At 30.6% G+C, this 16,999-nt stretch overlaps 1 protein-coding gene across 5 annotated transcripts in view; it reads right to left on the minus strand.

Annotated features, from left to right (window-relative positions):
* LOC107473735 (uncharacterized) overlaps positions 1-16,738 on the minus strand; it is a 37,858-nt gene extending 21,120 nt beyond the window's left edge. For 2 of the 5 annotated variants that reach the window (XM_052256844.1, XM_052256843.1), the window contains exons 1-12: positions 16,437-16,738; positions 16,021-16,071; positions 14,086-14,178; positions 13,702-13,894; positions 13,466-13,528; positions 13,249-13,354; positions 13,015-13,119; positions 12,846-12,922; positions 12,590-12,707; positions 12,414-12,486; positions 11,822-12,013; positions 11,346-11,463 (exon numbers count right to left, since the gene is read on the minus strand). In XM_052256844.1, the coding sequence (XP_052112804.1) occupies positions 11,346-11,463; positions 11,822-12,013; positions 12,414-12,486; positions 12,590-12,707; positions 12,846-12,922; positions 13,015-13,119; positions 13,249-13,354; positions 13,466-13,528; positions 13,702-13,894; positions 14,086-14,162 (1,122 nt within the window). In that variant the 5' untranslated portion in view covers positions 14,163-14,178; positions 16,021-16,071; positions 16,437-16,738. Of the gene's footprint in view, positions 1-10,301; positions 10,550-10,691; positions 10,750-10,831; positions 11,069-11,345; positions 11,464-11,821; positions 12,014-12,413; positions 12,487-12,589; positions 12,708-12,845; positions 12,923-13,014; positions 13,120-13,248; positions 13,355-13,465; positions 13,529-13,701; positions 13,895-14,085; positions 14,179-15,150; positions 15,236-16,020; positions 16,072-16,436 lie in introns of those variants that run through there. The other 3 variants (XM_052256841.1, XM_021136325.2, XM_052256842.1) reach the window with 3 other exon arrangements.
* Between the last annotated feature and the right edge of the window lie 261 nt (positions 16,739-16,999).

Below are 16,999 nucleotides of genomic sequence, written 5' to 3' on the forward strand. Positions count from 1 at the left end.
CAAAAATACTGACTGAACAAACAAAATGGCATAGCAACCTTTTTCGGCTGCCAATTTCACCACAGAATTCAGCTCACTGTTCAAAAATGACTGCAGAAGGTTGCAGGTTCCAAGCTTAGGAAATTCCAGTGGTGGAAAGGCTTTTCTGCATCTCATGAAAAGAAACATCCCTATTCTCATACATCCAAGCTTAAAACCGACAGCAAGCCATACATAGATGATAGATGATATCAGAGAATTGAGTTAGTATAATAACCTTATCTGCAAACACTTTCACTCCCTAGAGAGGAATATCTTCTTCTTCACCAAAATTTTCAACTGCACAGAAGAATCCAAGTGATTGCTAATGAATGACAAACAATGAAGATAACAAGACTTTTCCCACCAAGTGGAATAAAATCATTAAAATCTAAATAGTAATCGACAATGAAGAAATAAAGGCAAAATAATAACATTACAAAAATAAGAACAAGGGGAATAAACTATTTTACCTAATTTTCACACTTCTCAAAAAGTTCTGTCAGGTAAGCTTCCCTGGGATCTTCATCATCATCATAGGAACTTGCATCCTTCTTAGCCTTTTTTGTCTTTGACTTTTCCTGCTCATTATGTTCTTCTTTAAGCTTTTTCTGTTCTCTTAAAAGATCAGTAAGAACATCATCCAACCCAATAACCTTCTTCCTCCTAATCCAGACTCAAAATTTTTCATAAGTTAGTAGTAAGCAACATTTACCGACCCAACCCTAAGTAATCCAAATCAAATCATGTACTTGGTTTTTGAAGTTAGATAATAGAAACTATTAAACCCTAAAATCTCCCGTAACCACAAAAATAAAAAGTTAAAAATAAACACTTTAAAGAGGGAAAAAGGGTACCTTTTATTGCTAACTTTGGGCGGGGATTTGAGAAATTCATCCTCTAACTCGAAATCCAAAGGGTCGTTGACGTCCATCGTTGGTCTTTGTTAACTGCAGGTTAAGGTGGATAGGGTTTGTGCTTAGTAGAGAGGAGAATTTGAATGAAATAAGTGGCAAAGTGAAGAAGTATGCTCTTTCCAATTTCAATCTTTGATGGCCTTTTTAATATTATGCTTACAAAACGAGTCCAAACGATTTTTTGGAGAAAAAATGTGATCTAAGTTATTATATTCAAATTTGAATGGTGTCTTGTTATACTAATAAAAAATCTTATTTAAATTCAGAAGACCCATTTTTCATTGTTTATTGGTCTAACCGGTCCAACCGTAATTCAACCGGAAAAATCGTTTTAAAATAAAATAATAAAATATAAATAAATATACATACTAAAATATAATTATAGTCTAATATAAATATTAAAATGTCATTTAAATTAAAAGTATTACATCAATGAAAATGTTAGAGTGATTACCCAACTCAGCCTTTTTGATCATTTTTTTCGATGGACTACGAAACTCCTGAATAAAAACAAATATCCTTCTCGGCCCTTGTTATTTAATTTTGCGAGACTCGTTAGTCTTTCTGCTAACGATCTCTCTTCAAAACATACTTATATGACACATTAATTACTAATATATTCTTCATTTAATTTTTATAAGTAAAAATAATTTAAAAATTACTAATATATTTAAAAAAAGTAATAAAAAAATAACATTAAAAACTAAACGGCATTAATTATCATTAAAAAACAACAAATAAAATGATAAGCTAATATTTTATTTCCAACGTGACAAGGAGCAGGATGAGTATTTGGCTATTTGCAGAATTGGATAATGTTACCATCTTTAATAGTGATTTTTCAATCTCTTTTCAACAATAACTCAACAAATAAAATGATAAGCTAATATTTTATTTCCAACGTGACAAAAAAGTATCAAATAATTATTCTATTTGTTGAGTTATTGCTATTCGAAGAATTACTATAATGTTGGAAACTCAATTTCAAAAGCAATAATAATGTAATTAAAAATTTAAAAACTAAATTCATCCACAACATAAATTTTAATGGCCACTCCAAAAATTTAGTCATACCAAGACGGTATATTTTAGTGTCATCATATTCCCGTGTGAACATATTTGTAAATATCATATGTATTTCATGTATAAATACTAACCATATGCACCATAAATTAACACATATTTTTGTGGATATTTGATGAAGTATTTATTTAAGTAAAAATCTTACGTACAGTTATTTTTATATAAAATTAATAATTAAAAAATTTTAAATAATTTAATATTTTAATTAAATGATCATTTAAATAATTCTTAAATATTAATTTTTATATAAAAATAATTGCAGATAAATTTCTATCATTTATTTTATAAAGTGTAATAAACACGTTTAAAAAGAATTATGAGAAGCCAAACTTGGCCTAATCCTATGTCCCCTTGAATATCTAATAGTGTATTTACATAGTTTTTATTTGTTAAAAATCATATATAAATGAAAGTTTTACACTAATTAATAAACAAATATAGGTATATCAATCATCCCATTAGGTGTACATATTTTTTTATAATAGGTACTATTTTAATATCAATATTTTTTAACAATTAATATAAAAATAATGTCATTGTAAATATATTATTTATAAATTGCACTAATAAACTTAATTCAATAATATTTGAAAAATAAAAAAATTAACTAAAATAGTCTAAACTTGTGTTATATAATATTTATTAATTATAAATACTAAATAAGATAAATTTAATTTTTTTTATCTATCTAAAATTACCGAAGTTAATTATTGTTGTTTGGCACCAAAGTCATAAATCACATTTTGCATCCATTACCATTCTTAGCCAAACGAATTTTTTATTTTTAATATTGGAGTGGTAGTAGTATTTTTCTTAAATGTGGATTGTTGGGGTGTTATACTTAAATGTGGGATCGTTTAACTAGAGAAGCAGAAATCGATGCCAGAGATTTGTGAGAGGTACACAAATCGGTGCCAGAGATTTGTGTTAAAAAAAAATTAAAAAATTTTAAGTACAGAAATCGGTGCCAGAAATTTGTGTATTTTCACATACCATATTAAAGTATATCACCACTTTTACTCCCATAACAAAAAAAAAATTAGCCTAGTCAAACATTGCAATCTTACCTTTATTTTCATTTTCGTCCCACGTGAGGTGCATCTTGCAGTAAATCCAAAGAGTTACTTTGTTTTTATTATTGCAAATTCTATAACCAATTTCTTGGTCTACATGGCATTATTTCCACACTTTGGTTTTGCATGTATCTTTATATAATAAAAATTTTAGAATATTTGATAATAAAAGTTATAATACCATAGTATAATATACTAAAGCTAAGGTTTCATACTAATTAAACAACCAGATATATAGCTAGCTACGTACAATTCAAATAATATATGTTAATTATTTAAATGATTTGAATATAAGTGTTTAATAACGCTCGTAATAAAAGTTTTAATTTAGTTATACATACACAGTTTTTAAATTAAAAAAATGTTTTTCAATACATTAGTTAAGAGAAAAAAAGACTCTTGTAATTAATTAGCTTCCTATATAGTGTGTTTGTTTTGGTTGAAAATTTCAACAATTTAAGAGGTTCAATGTGGACACTATGTGTAGAAGCATGACTAGTCTTTGAAATAATTGGTTTTAAATTATTGGTAATGATAATTTAATTAAACTGCAGTCATATAAATAAAGTTCAATATTAGGTAGAATTCTTTTAACTTTAATCGGAATTTCGAGAGAAGAATTTTTTGTTTGCTAGCTTCAACCTTCAATATATACATATAATAAATAAATAAAATGGTTTTATCGTTGAAAAACTCACTCGCCGGTCATCTCTTAATTATTCTCCCATTTTCTTTCATCTTTATTAGAATGTCTCTTTGATTTTTTTCATTTTTCTATTCAATCATGTTGGCTTTCCACAACTACATTAAGCTAAACTTTTGATCAAATCAAATTTTATTTATTTATTTATTTATTTATTTATTTATTTATAAGTATCAGTTTTCCACATGGCTAGGTATAACACAGCTAGTTCGTTATTCTGAATTCAAAACCTTCGAAAATTTTATTAGCTAATAATTGTAGCTATGATAATTATTTTAGCTATTAAAATTTATTTATTTATTTAATTTCAACACTCCCTAATATTTTTTATGTTGTCATTATTAGATATTTCTTCAAATGCATTCAAATAGAATCTAAAGTCTCTAAACTATATGAAATTCACATAATTAATCACATCATTGTTATAATCAAATAAAAACTTAAAAGCGTTTCTAAAATGGATTTTTCTGTTCTTTTAGTTTCAGCTACTATATACAATAGGTGCCTTTTTTTTTTTTCTCTTGCAGTGCTTTTTGGTAAATACATAAGTCGCAATGATGTGCAAATTCTTATTATTATATTTTATTTTTACAGGAAATAAATAAATTAAGGAAACATTGTCTTCATGGCATGTCATTTTGTTTTATCAAACAAAATAAAAGGAATAAAATATTTATGTAATATAAAAACTAAAAAAGTGATATAATTTAATTATCATAATCTCATATTAAGACTTAAGAGTATATTTGGTCAAGGGTAACATTAAAATAGAGTGAAAACTTTTATAAATTAGTTCCATCTGTAATTTTTTCCATAAGATAATAAAACTCATTGGTAATTTTTTTACTTATACATAATATTTCTCCCTTCTAGATCAATGCATAAATATCTTTATTACTTTCACTCACATTTACACTATATGATGTGAATATACATGCATCATTATATTAATTGTGAAGTAAAATAGGATTTCATAAAATGTTTTTTCTTATGACAACTTTTTTTTTCCCTTAAAACAAAGTCAAAGACAATCAACTTTAATTTGACTTGAGAAATAGGGTATTAGGGTTGCATGTTGCATAAATGCTTAACATATGCCTCATAATACAACCATAAATAATAAAGAAAATCACTCATTGGCATGGTAATAATAGTATCTATCAATCTGTTGAGGGGTCAATAGATTTTTGTTTTATTGGTCACAAAAAGGAGCTAGTAACCAAACTTTCCCACCAATATTTGCCCAAAACAAGGTGTGAGGGACCCCTTTGAAAAGTCATGCTCTGTGGAAAGGAGCTTCAGCTCCTCCATTGACTGCGGAATTAACACAAACACAAGCAATGCAAGAATTTTAGCACTCAAAATCCACAAAGATATGTTTTTTATTAGACCCATTTGTATCTAAAGCATGCAAGTTAAGCATTATGAATGAATGAAGTAAAGTAGGTACCTTTCCCGGGCAGAAGTAAGCGAAAGAATGAAGATGGTTGCGTTGGTTGTCCATGTAGCTCAAAATGGCAAATTGATATCTATGCTATGTTGTTGCTTTGGATTTCAGAGAGAGATGAAGAAGGTTATTAAAGAGAAACAAAGAAAGAAGAAGAAAAGGAAAAGAAAGAGAGGGTTAAGGTTAAGGCCTAAGGGGGACTTGGTTGATGGATGAAGCTCTTTTATAACTTGGTCAATATACTGTTTATACCTTCTTTCTTGCTTTCTCACTTTGGGTTTTCGTCTTTTCCACCATAATCAATAAATAAATAATAAGAATACTAAATAGAAACAGATTTTAAAGATGCAGATACTAGTGTTTTCTTAATTTTTATACTAAGAGGACTAAATTTTTATGGTGGTTTGATCGTGTATTAAATTGATTTTTGAAGTTTTAGTTATAGTATTATTATTTTGAGATTGAGTTTTGAATGTTATAGTGATTAGTGGTGACAATGGATAAATAGAGGTGCATTTTTGTCCTACCTGATTTCATCCAGTTTTATAATAATTTTTATAAAATTCGCTCCGTTTTTATTTGTGGGTAATAAAATATTAAATTTTAATTCGTCTTTAATTTGAAGGTATTTTCTGTGTTCCTATAATTATTAAAATTTAACAAATAAAATTAACTTAGAAGGATGGAAATAAATATATGTAGCAATGTCTTTGTTGTTACACTTGAAATACTGCAAATATCTCAACATAGTTACCTAAATTTTTGAGTTCACCACTAGATGAAAATTCAAAAAGAAACCCATAAGTGTCAAGAGCTGTTCTCAAATCTGAGTACTCAGGAAACCAACCAATTTTGACAGGCAATTGATCAACCTAAAAATAATGATTCTGTATTTAATACTAAAATATCAATTGAAAATAAATTTAAACGAAACATGCTCAGTCAAAATTGTTACTGGTACAACCATCATCTATCATTACCAAAAGAAAACATAACAAACATGTCTTTACCTCTTTTCTAGAAGAGAGAACTGCACACCAAAAGTCAGAGGATGAATTTTGAAGTTCTTCATTTGATGAATATAACACTGAACGAACAAAACAAAAATAGATGAGTGACAATATTACTGCTATGCTTAAAGCTGGCAACAACATAACATGAGACTAAACTTTCACTCACTTGTGTTGAAGGACCAAATGGCTACTGATTTTTCTATATGACCACAGAGGAATGCTTATTTTGGAAGCCAACCATTGATGAGCAATCCTTCAAGAAAGTTATCACCTGAAACAACGCTGCATCCTGACTTAAATCAGGCACTACTTGGTATTTTGTAATTTTAAAAGGAAATGGCCTATGAGTTGACAAAAAGTGCCAAAAATACTGACTGAACAAATAAAATGACATGACAACCTTTTTCGACTGCCAATTCCACCACAGAATTCAGCTCACTGTTCAAAAATGACTGCAGAAGATTGCAGGTTCCAAGCTCAAAAAATTTCAGCGGTGGAAAGGCTTTCTGCATCTCATGAAAAGAAACATCCTTATTCTCATACATCCAAGCTTAAAACCAACAGCAAGCCATACATAGATGATAGATAATATCAGAGAATTGAATTAATATAATAACCTTATCTGCAAACACTTTCACTCCCCAAAGAAGAATATCTTCTTCATCACCAAAATCTTTCAACTGCACAGAACAATCCAAGTGATTGCTAATGAATGACAAACAATGAAGATAACAAGACTTTTTTCCACCAAGTGGAATAAAATCATTAAAATCTAAATAGTAATCGACAATGAAGAAATAAAGGCAAAATAATAACATTACAAAAATAAGAACAAGGGGAATAAACTATTTTGCCTGATTTTCACACTTTTCAAAAAGTTCTGTCAAGTAAGCTTCCCTGGGACCTTCATCATCATCATAGGAACTTGCATCCTTCTTAGCATTTTTTGTCTTTGGCTTTTCCTGCTCATTCTGTTCTTCTTTGAGCTTTTTCTGTTCTCTTAAATGATCAGTAAGAAGATCATCCAACCCAATAACCTTCTTCCTCCTAATCCAGACTCAAAATTTTCCATAAGTTAGTAGTAAGCAACATTTACCGACCCAACCCTAAGTAATACAAATCAAATCATGTACTTGATTTTTGAAGTTAGATAATAGAAACTATTAAACCCTAAAATCTCCCGTAACCACAAAAATGAAAAGTTAAAAATAAACACTTTGAAGAGGAAAAAGGGGTACCTTTTATTGCTAACTTTGGGCGGGGATTTGAGAAATTCATCCTCTAACTCGAAATTCAAAGGGTCGTTGACGTCCATCGTTGGTCTTTGTTAACTGCAGGTTAAGGTGGATAGGGTTTGTGCTTAGCAGAGAGGAGAATTTGAATGAAATAAGTGGCAAAGTGAAGAAGCATGCTGTTTCTAATTTCAATCTTTGATGGCCTTTTTAATATTATACTTGCAAAACGGGTCCAAACGATTTTTTTAAGGAAAAATGTGTACTCATTGGCATGGTAATAAACTAATAATAGTATCTATCAAATCTATTAAGGGGTCAATAGATTTTTGTTTTATTGGTCACAAAAAGGAGCTGGTAACCAAACTTTCCCACCAATATTTGCCCAAAAAAAGGTGTGAGGGGACCCCTTTAAAAAACAATAAAAGTAATGCTCTGTGGAGAGGAGCCTTCCATTTGACTAATTTAGGACCCTCACACACCCTATACTTTATAATGTATCATAATTTATAATATATATTAAATATCAAATGATATTTTATTTTATTTGATCAATTCTCAGCTAGCCACTAGGGAACCCCCTGAAAAATTAAAACCCTACACCCTTGGGCAACCCACATCTAGATCAATCAAGTTTTCAACATTACAACATATATATACCCTTTAGAGTAGGGCACGTGTCCGGTTCATGTCATTTTTTATTTTATTATTATTATTTTATTTTTTTTGAATAATGGCCGTTAACCTTATGATGAGGGTAAATAAATTAGTTAATTCCATGATGTGTTATCATATAGGTCACCTACTAATTTAATATATAATTAATGGAGAAAAATATTTGCATAATTGTTTTTTACTCTCAAGGAAGATAAAATCATAAAAGGGTATTTAACATAAATAGTTGCCTCTCTATATTTTATACCATAATCACTTTAATTTGATCTCCTAGAATATTGTAGGGGAAAAAAGAAACGGAAATCAAACTATTTAACATAAATAGTTGCCCCTCTATAATACGATATTATCAACATTTTAATAGGTTAATTAATTATATATATATAATCATCATCAATATTATTATTATAATAATAATCTTTCAAATATTATTAGATTTACAATATCTAAACTTGGTGGGTTGTGGGACCAATAATTCATCTTTAATAATGGGTCCTACATTATCGTATTTGTGGTTGTTTCTTGGGTTGAGCACATAATATAGTAGCAAAGGCATATGATCCGGTTGGAGAAATGGAGTGCAAAATTCTCTAATCTAATTGATGGGAGTTAATTACTTTGAACCCTTAACATCCCTACAAAGGTATCCCAATATGCATCCAAATATCAAGCCAATCAATAAGAAAAAAAATACGAATCAATTAAGGGTCCCCTACATTATATTATGGTTGTATTTTTGTAGTGGTTATATATGATAATGTCACTCTCTTAATTCGACAAAATTTTATTATAAATATACTATATATTCAAATAATATCATTATATTAGGAGTATAATTTTTAATTTAGGAATAACAATATACGCTCCTAAAAATAAATGTGTCTTATTATAACACATGTGTAATACTAATTAAATATGAAATTTTATTTTATAAGTCAAAATTAAATGTTGTGTGTTGAGGGTTATGCATGGATAAAGAAATTCATTAGAAAGACAGAAACACGTGAGAGCCACATTGATTTTGGCATCTGTCTTAGGAGTCACATTTACTCCTTATCCATCAAAATTAATTAATTTGTTTTCTTCGGGGAATAAAATAAAGTTGAGTTTTATTAGATTCTTTTGATTGAATCCTTCAAAACTACACTGTATTGCTTATAATTCGTACATTAAATTATTAATATACGTTACTTTCAATTTGATAATAATAATAATAATAATAAACAAATTAATAATGAAATAAGAAGTGGGTGTCCACTACAAAAGCTTTCAATTTGATAAATTGAAAAAGGCTATACGTTACTTTCATGCACGTAAACATATCAATTATCAAATTATAATCAAATTAAATGCAGCGTTTGAATATGACCAATTTTGGTCTGCATGCATGTGAGAGATGCCATCAACAAATTAAATCAAGTTGTATTTTCTTAAGAGAGTAAATGAATTATTGTGTGTAACCCTCAAATCAAATCAAACACAAGAACAACTAAAATTTACCTAAGCTTTAGGTAACATCAAGAATGGAATATATATACCTTTTGATTAACATGTAATTAGAATTTAGATTAACACACATAATAACATTTACGAACAAATTGGAGTGTGTTTAGTCCATCATAAGTGGGGTCTTAAATTAACGGCTAATAGAGAATTATGGATGACAACTTTGTTTAAACCGTGTGGGTTCCATTCACTCAAAGTAAAATTAAGAATAGATACAGTTTTATTTAATTAAGATTATTAAATATATAGTTTAATTTCACTTAGCTATAGAGGGAGCTACTTTTTTCTTTTGATTAAAGTCTTTAGGTGGGTCGTCAATTCCATCACCAATCATATCATGTTTTGTAGATTTTTGGAATCCCAAGCAGTGTTAACACACACACACAAAAAAAGTTGGGCCCGATTAACTAAATTTTAATACTTAAATTGATTCAGTTATTATATATTTTTATACTTTGAATCATGCATGAAATATAGAATAGAGGAATTTTTAAGACATAGATAAACTCTCTCTTGTAAGCAACCCTTAACTAGGATTATGACTTCAACCATGACCATCTCTGAAAGATCCCCATGCATGTTTGTGATTTGATTTGCCAACTCAAAGACAAAGAAATGCAACGTGAGATGTAGCTTTGGTTAAAAGAGTTTGATTGATATACAATGAATTTTATAAATGCATGGCATTTAACAAAAGCTAATTGGATAAAAGGTAGATAATTCATAATTGTCAGCTACTTATATCTTAGAAATTGATTCATGCCACCCAACAAGAAGAAAAAATATCCGGGACTCTGAAGAATCTCGATCAAAATAAGGTTGCAGAAGCCATGCTACTTCAATCTTGCAAACTCTCACCCTTCAAAATATGGTCCTTTAAGGCTACAAAAGAAGAAAGAATGTTATGAGAAACAATGACACCAAAAAAATTCATGTCTTTATCTCTTAACATGAACAACTCTGTTTATACTTTATAGTGTTCAGGTTTATCCATGAAGTGAATAGTATACTGTACAATACATACCAGAAACCAATTACTTGTAGATGGAGAAGTGCATAAGATATGCGGCCCTATGACGAACCTGTATAACAAAATAATTTCTTTGAATTTGATCACGCTGCAATCAAACCACAAGTTGATAATAAGAAAGACATTTCGTTCACCTTTGACGCATATGATCGTAGGTCTGATGCTGAAATCAAGCTAGAACATTGTCTTAGAAAAAGACAGAACATTTCATAGATTACTGGATTGTCTTCGATTAATGAGTTGGACAAAACCCAGTTCTCTGTCAAAACTAGGTAAATGTACATCTTGAAGAAATCGCAACTTTTGTCTTTGAAGTTAATTGCCCTAAGCAATCTCAGGATGTCTTCTCCATTGTGGGCCTGACACAAAAACTGAATCAAGCTAACTTTCAAAAAGCTAAGATGCAAGCCCGTACCCAGATTTTGGAGATATGAATGCAATTAATTTTGTGGTGATAATTGTTGAGTTATGAGAGTGCATTTTGATTTTGCAATGATATTGACAAATGATCCAAGAATGCATTGAAAAAAATTGCATATATATGATAATTTGGAAATTAAACTGGTGGAAAATATTGAAACAGGTAATAGTCCATGGAAACATTCATAAGCAGAACACAACTGAGTGGTAAAAGGGGAAGCAACATACTCCATCAAAACAGGAAAGTAGGTTCTGATACGCCATGGCACTCTTAAGTTGCTTACAACGGGAGCTAGCTACCGGTATGCACTCAACAGATTGGATGCAATTCAAATCCTTTGAGACTCTGCATGTCCAAGCGAGATAGAATAAGAGAAAGGAAGCGAAGATAAAATAACTGAGCAAGCACTAAAATACACTTTAGCTTGTTTATTTACAGTTCGCACTAATTAATGCCAACTGATTTCATTGATGATTACCACATACAGAAATTCAGAATGTATAAATATCTCAGCACTAAGAATTAACATTTAGAGTATAATATTGTTTGGTCCAACTTCCAGAGATGACAATCACTTCTCTATTAAGTTTAATTATCCAGCATTAAACAAAGCTATAATTGGGTAGATAAGTAAAGCTACTAAGTTCATAGTTCAAGAACTACACTGAATTATTATTTACTGGTACTAAAATGTAATAACAACCTGGAAGCAATGAATTTTGCTATCTTCTCACAACTTGAATGCCATTCCTGGTCTGTGAAGTAATTGACAATCGCTTCTACGCAATCATTCAAAAGCACTAATAAACCTTGAAACTGGCGATCTAGAAATAGACATATAATAATTTCAATGAGTTCTTCAGCTTCTACAACAGAAAATACTGGCCTTTTACTCCTGCAGCAAGAATAAAAAGGCGTAAGTTGACATTGTCACATCAATAAACAAGGATGTCAAATCATAAATCAAGTCCCAAAATCATTTGTCTAATGTTTGAATCATGAATCATAACACACCACCAGTCAAAAACACATTAATAAAAGAGCTTAAAGTAATAAGGATTTACACCTTAAATGTGCAAAATATATACTGAAGTTTCAAATAAACACTTAATCACAAATCACTAAGGTACATAAGACATCAGTGATGGTAAAAAAAACTATGATACGCCAAAAGTCATTAGTATACGCTTAATCCTTCTATTCTTTAAGCCAATTCTTTAAGTGTGCCAAAGGTAATAAAGTAACAGAAAACCAATTCACATGATCGTGTAAGTAGACACATTGTTGTGGCTTACCGTATTAGACAACAAGCAGTGACAAATTTGAGCCAGGCTCTAATATTTTGGGGTGGTTCTCCAGTGTCAGAATCTAGGAGACAGAGACAGATTTTCTTAGAAGGATGGATATAAATATATGTAGCAATGTCTTTGTTGTTACACTTGAAATACTGCAAATATCTCAACATAGTTACCTAAATTTTTGGGTTCACCACTGGATGAAAATTCAAAAAGAAACCCATGAGTGTCAAGAGCTGTTCTCAAATCTGAGTACTCAGGAAACCAAGCAATTTCGACAGGCAATTGATCAACCTAAAAATAATGATTCTGTATTTAATACTAAAGTATCAATTGAAAATAGATTTAAACGAAACATGCTCAGTCAAAATTGTTACTGCTACCAACATCATCTATCATTACCAAAAGAAAATATAAGAAACATGTCTTTACCTCTTTTCTAGAAGAGAGAACTGCACACCAAAAGTCAGAGGATGAGTTTCGAAGCTCTTCATTTGATGAATATAACACTAAACGAACAAAACAAAAATAGATGAGTGACAATATTACTGCTATGCTTAAAGCTGGTAACAACATAACATGAGACTAAACTTTCACTAACTTGTGTTGAAGGACCAAATGGCTACTGGTTTTTCTATATGACCACAGAGGAATGCTAATTTTGGAAGCCAACCATTGATGAGCAATCCTTCAAGAAAGTTATCACCTGAAACAACGCAGCATCCTGACTTAAATCAGGCACTACTTGGTATTTTGCAATTCTAAAAGAAAATGGCCTATGAGTTGACAAAAAGTGCCAAAAATACTGACTGAACAAACAAAATGGCATAGCAACCTTTTTCGGCTGCCAATTCCACCACAGAATTCAGCTCACTGTTCAAAAATGACTGCAGAAGATTGCAGCTTCCAAGCTCAGGAAATTCCAGCGGTGGAAAGGCTTTCTGCATCTCAGGAAAAGAAACATCCCAATTCTCATACATCCAAGCTTAAAACCAACAGCAAGCCATACATAGATGATAGATGATATCAGAGAATTGAGTTAGTTTAATAACCTTATCTCCAAAGACTTTCACTCCCCAGAGAGGAATATCTTCTTCTTCACCAAAATCTTTCAACTGCACAGAACAATCCAAGTGATTGCTAATGAATTACAAACAATGAAAATAACAAGACTTTTCCCACCAAGTGGAATAAAATCATTAAAATCTAAATAGTAATCGACAATGAAGAAATAAAGGCAAAATAATAACATTAACAAAATAAGAACATGGGGAATAAACTATTTTGCCTGATTTTCACACTTCTCAACAAGTTTTGTCAAGTAAGCTTCCCTGGGATCTTCATCATCATCATAGGAACTTGCATCCTTCTTAGCCTTTTTTGTCTTTGGCTTTTCCTGCTCATTCTGTTCTTCTTTGAGCTTTTCCAGTTCTCTTAAATGATCAGTAAGAAGATCATCCAACCCAATAACCTTCTTCCTCCTAATCCAGACTCAAAATTTTTCATAAGTTAGTAGTAAGCAACATTTTCCGACCCAAACCTAAGTAATCCAAATCAAATCATGTACTTGGTTTTTGAAGTTAGATAATAGAAACTATTAAACCCTAAAATCTCCCGTAACCACAAAAATGAAAAGTTATAAATAAAAACTTTGAAGAAGGAAAAGGGGTACCTTTTATTGCTAACGTTGGGCGGGGGTTTGAGAAATTCATCCTCTAACTCAAAATCCAAAGGGTCGTTGACGTCCATCGTTGGTCTTTGTTAACTGCAGGTTAAGGTGGATAGGGTTTGTGCTTAGGAGAGAGGAGAATTTGAATGAAATAAGTGGCAAAGTGAAGAAGCATGCTCTTTCTAATTTCAATCTTTGATGGCCTTTTATATCTTTTTAATATTATGCTTGCAAAACGGGTCCAAATGATTTTTCGGCGGGAAAATGTGTTTATTTTTTGTTGAATTTTGTTTAATTAGAATGATTATTTATCGAATCTTACATAAATTAGCAAAAAGCAGAAATGAGTCAAATGACTATTAAGTATTAAGCAAAAATACTTTTTTCGGCCCTTGTTATTTAATTTTACGAAACTGGTTAGTCTTTCTGTCAATGATCTCTCTTCAAAACATACTTATGTGACCCATTAATCACTAATATATCCTCCATTTAATTTTTATAAGTAAAAATAATTTAAAAATTTCTAATATATTTGAAAAAGGTGATAAAAAAAAATAACACTAAAAACTAAACGGCATTAATTATCATTAAAAAACAACGAAATTCTCAACAAAAAAAAATTGTTAATCCTAATTGGTTCTTAATGGATAAATCAACAGTTTAACATGCTATGTAGATTTACTCTGTAAATACAAAAAAAAAATATTAACAGAATGACTAATCAGTCTCATAAAAATAAATATCAGAGCCGAAAAGGGTTTTTTTTTTAAGAATCTTGTTGTCTTTTGAATTAATTTTCAGGGACGTTTAGGATTTTTTCTCAAAATGATATAATCTCATCCAAATACAAATCCGACAGTCAAATAACAAAAAGAAATATCCAATATCAACGTTAAAGTTTTTCAGCAATTTTCAAAATCCGCAAAAATATATTCTTGTTAATTTAAAACAAGAAAGTTGAAAAAAATTCTGCTTCAAAGTTTTGTGAATGGCTACTTCAATAGGCAAGGAGACAACGATGAAACAACAGAAGATAATCATAATATTAGTCTATGGTTAAATACTTACTGGATATGAATCAAAGAATTCATTCCTGAACATTAATGTAGTGCAGACCGGCAATCAAAATCAGAAAATATGAACCCTGAATAACCTTGAGAGATATGACAAGCTTAAATTATTTAGTAATAAGGTGACCCTGTCTATGGTGCATCAATGCATGTATCCTCCAAACCCAAGTATAACATGCATTTCGTCTTTGGATTACATTATGATAATTTGCTGTTATCATTCAAATTTCTCTCATCATGTTAGATATATTTTCATGATATTATTCAGCCATTCATGGAACTAGAACCATTGGAAAATTAATTTTGCAAGATCTGACGTTACATAAAGTAGAACTAAATAGCAAAAAAAAGAAAAACACACAAACAGAACAAATAAACCAATATAAGTTAATGATTAACAAATTCAACTATGGCAACAAAAACTTTTCTTTCAAATATAATTTACAGCAACAAAAAATGTAGCTAAGTATTATTTGAAAAGTAAAAAATTAGCTCAGTAATATTTTCAGCAACAAATTCAAGATGTAGTGATGATTTAAAGCAATGAAATTGAAAAAGAAAGAACAGGGCAATTTGTTGGAACTAACCTGCCCAGGGACTAACTGACGCCAATTATATCAATAGTTTTAATACAAAAAAGAATACTAATATGCAAACTGCACGCGTGCAAAATAACTAATTCCAATAGATGTTGCTTCTTGATCACTGGTAGTCCAAATAACTATTAGCTATTTCTCAAGTCAAACTACAGTAATCACGTCTTCTCTTCTGGGTATTGAATATAAGTGCCACTAAAGCAAGAAATCTAAGATATCTTTCTTGAACGCTCAAGCTTTCTCTTGTGAAACACTTAAAAAGGAGATTGTACCTTAATCTTCAAGATTTCCTTTTCCAAGACACCTTTAAGCTCCTCAATTTCCTAATGATCCAAAAGAAAATTACCCAAATTAAAAACTTCGACAACCCTAATCTCATAAAACGATAAACTTTAAGGGGGCTAAAAACAAAAGAAAGGGATATAAACGACATGCGTTTGAGGAATCGGAATTTAGAAACAACAGCAGCATAACAAAGCCATTTTCATCAATAATTTCAACAATGATATTGAAATCAAAAATCAGAAATCATAACAAAGCCATTTTTATCAACAATGTTATAGAAATCAGGAATCAAAAATAAAAAAATCATAACATAGTCATTTTCATCAATAATTTCAACAACACAAAATTCCTCTAATAAAAAAATAGCATAAAACGAAAAATCCTGTAAGCACTGGTCACTAACCTTCGACAACGGTGGAGCGCGACGGAGAGCAAGACGATGACGAGACGTCGAACGATGAGACGATGGCGAGCAGCTCGAACAGAAAACCCACAGAAGGATGGACGTCGAGCAGAGCTAGAACAGAGGATTTGGTCTCAGAACCTTGGCGAAAAGGGAAGTCGCAGAGGCGCCGACAACCACGGATGGGTGGAACCATTGAAGAAGCTAGGGTTTTGGTTTTGGGTTTTTGTCTTTTTGAACTTTGAAGAAGGAGGGTTCTTTGCTAATGCTGAGTGAGAGTGACAAACGCACGAAGGAGGAGGGGTTGAGGGAAGGGGGGGTGTATGTAACTCATGCATTGGTTTTGTTTTCTCTTTTTTTTAAATATGCAAAACGACGTCGTTTAGAAAGAACCTCCCGATTTCCGGTCTAGTCTAACTGATCGGTTCTCGGCTAATTCGACGATTTTTGGTCAATTCTCTCTAATTAGTGGTTTTACTCATAAGACCGGACTATTTTCATCGTCGGTTTCTGGTTGGACCGGTTGGATCAATCGGTCTAGTTTTCAAAACCATGGTTACAAC

The sequence above is a fragment of the Arachis duranensis genome, chromosome 2, assembly GCF_000817695.3.
Source record: "Arachis duranensis cultivar V14167 chromosome 2, aradu.V14167.gnm2.J7QH, whole genome shotgun sequence".
Taxonomy (NCBI): Eukaryota; Viridiplantae; Streptophyta; class Magnoliopsida; order Fabales; family Fabaceae; genus Arachis; species Arachis duranensis.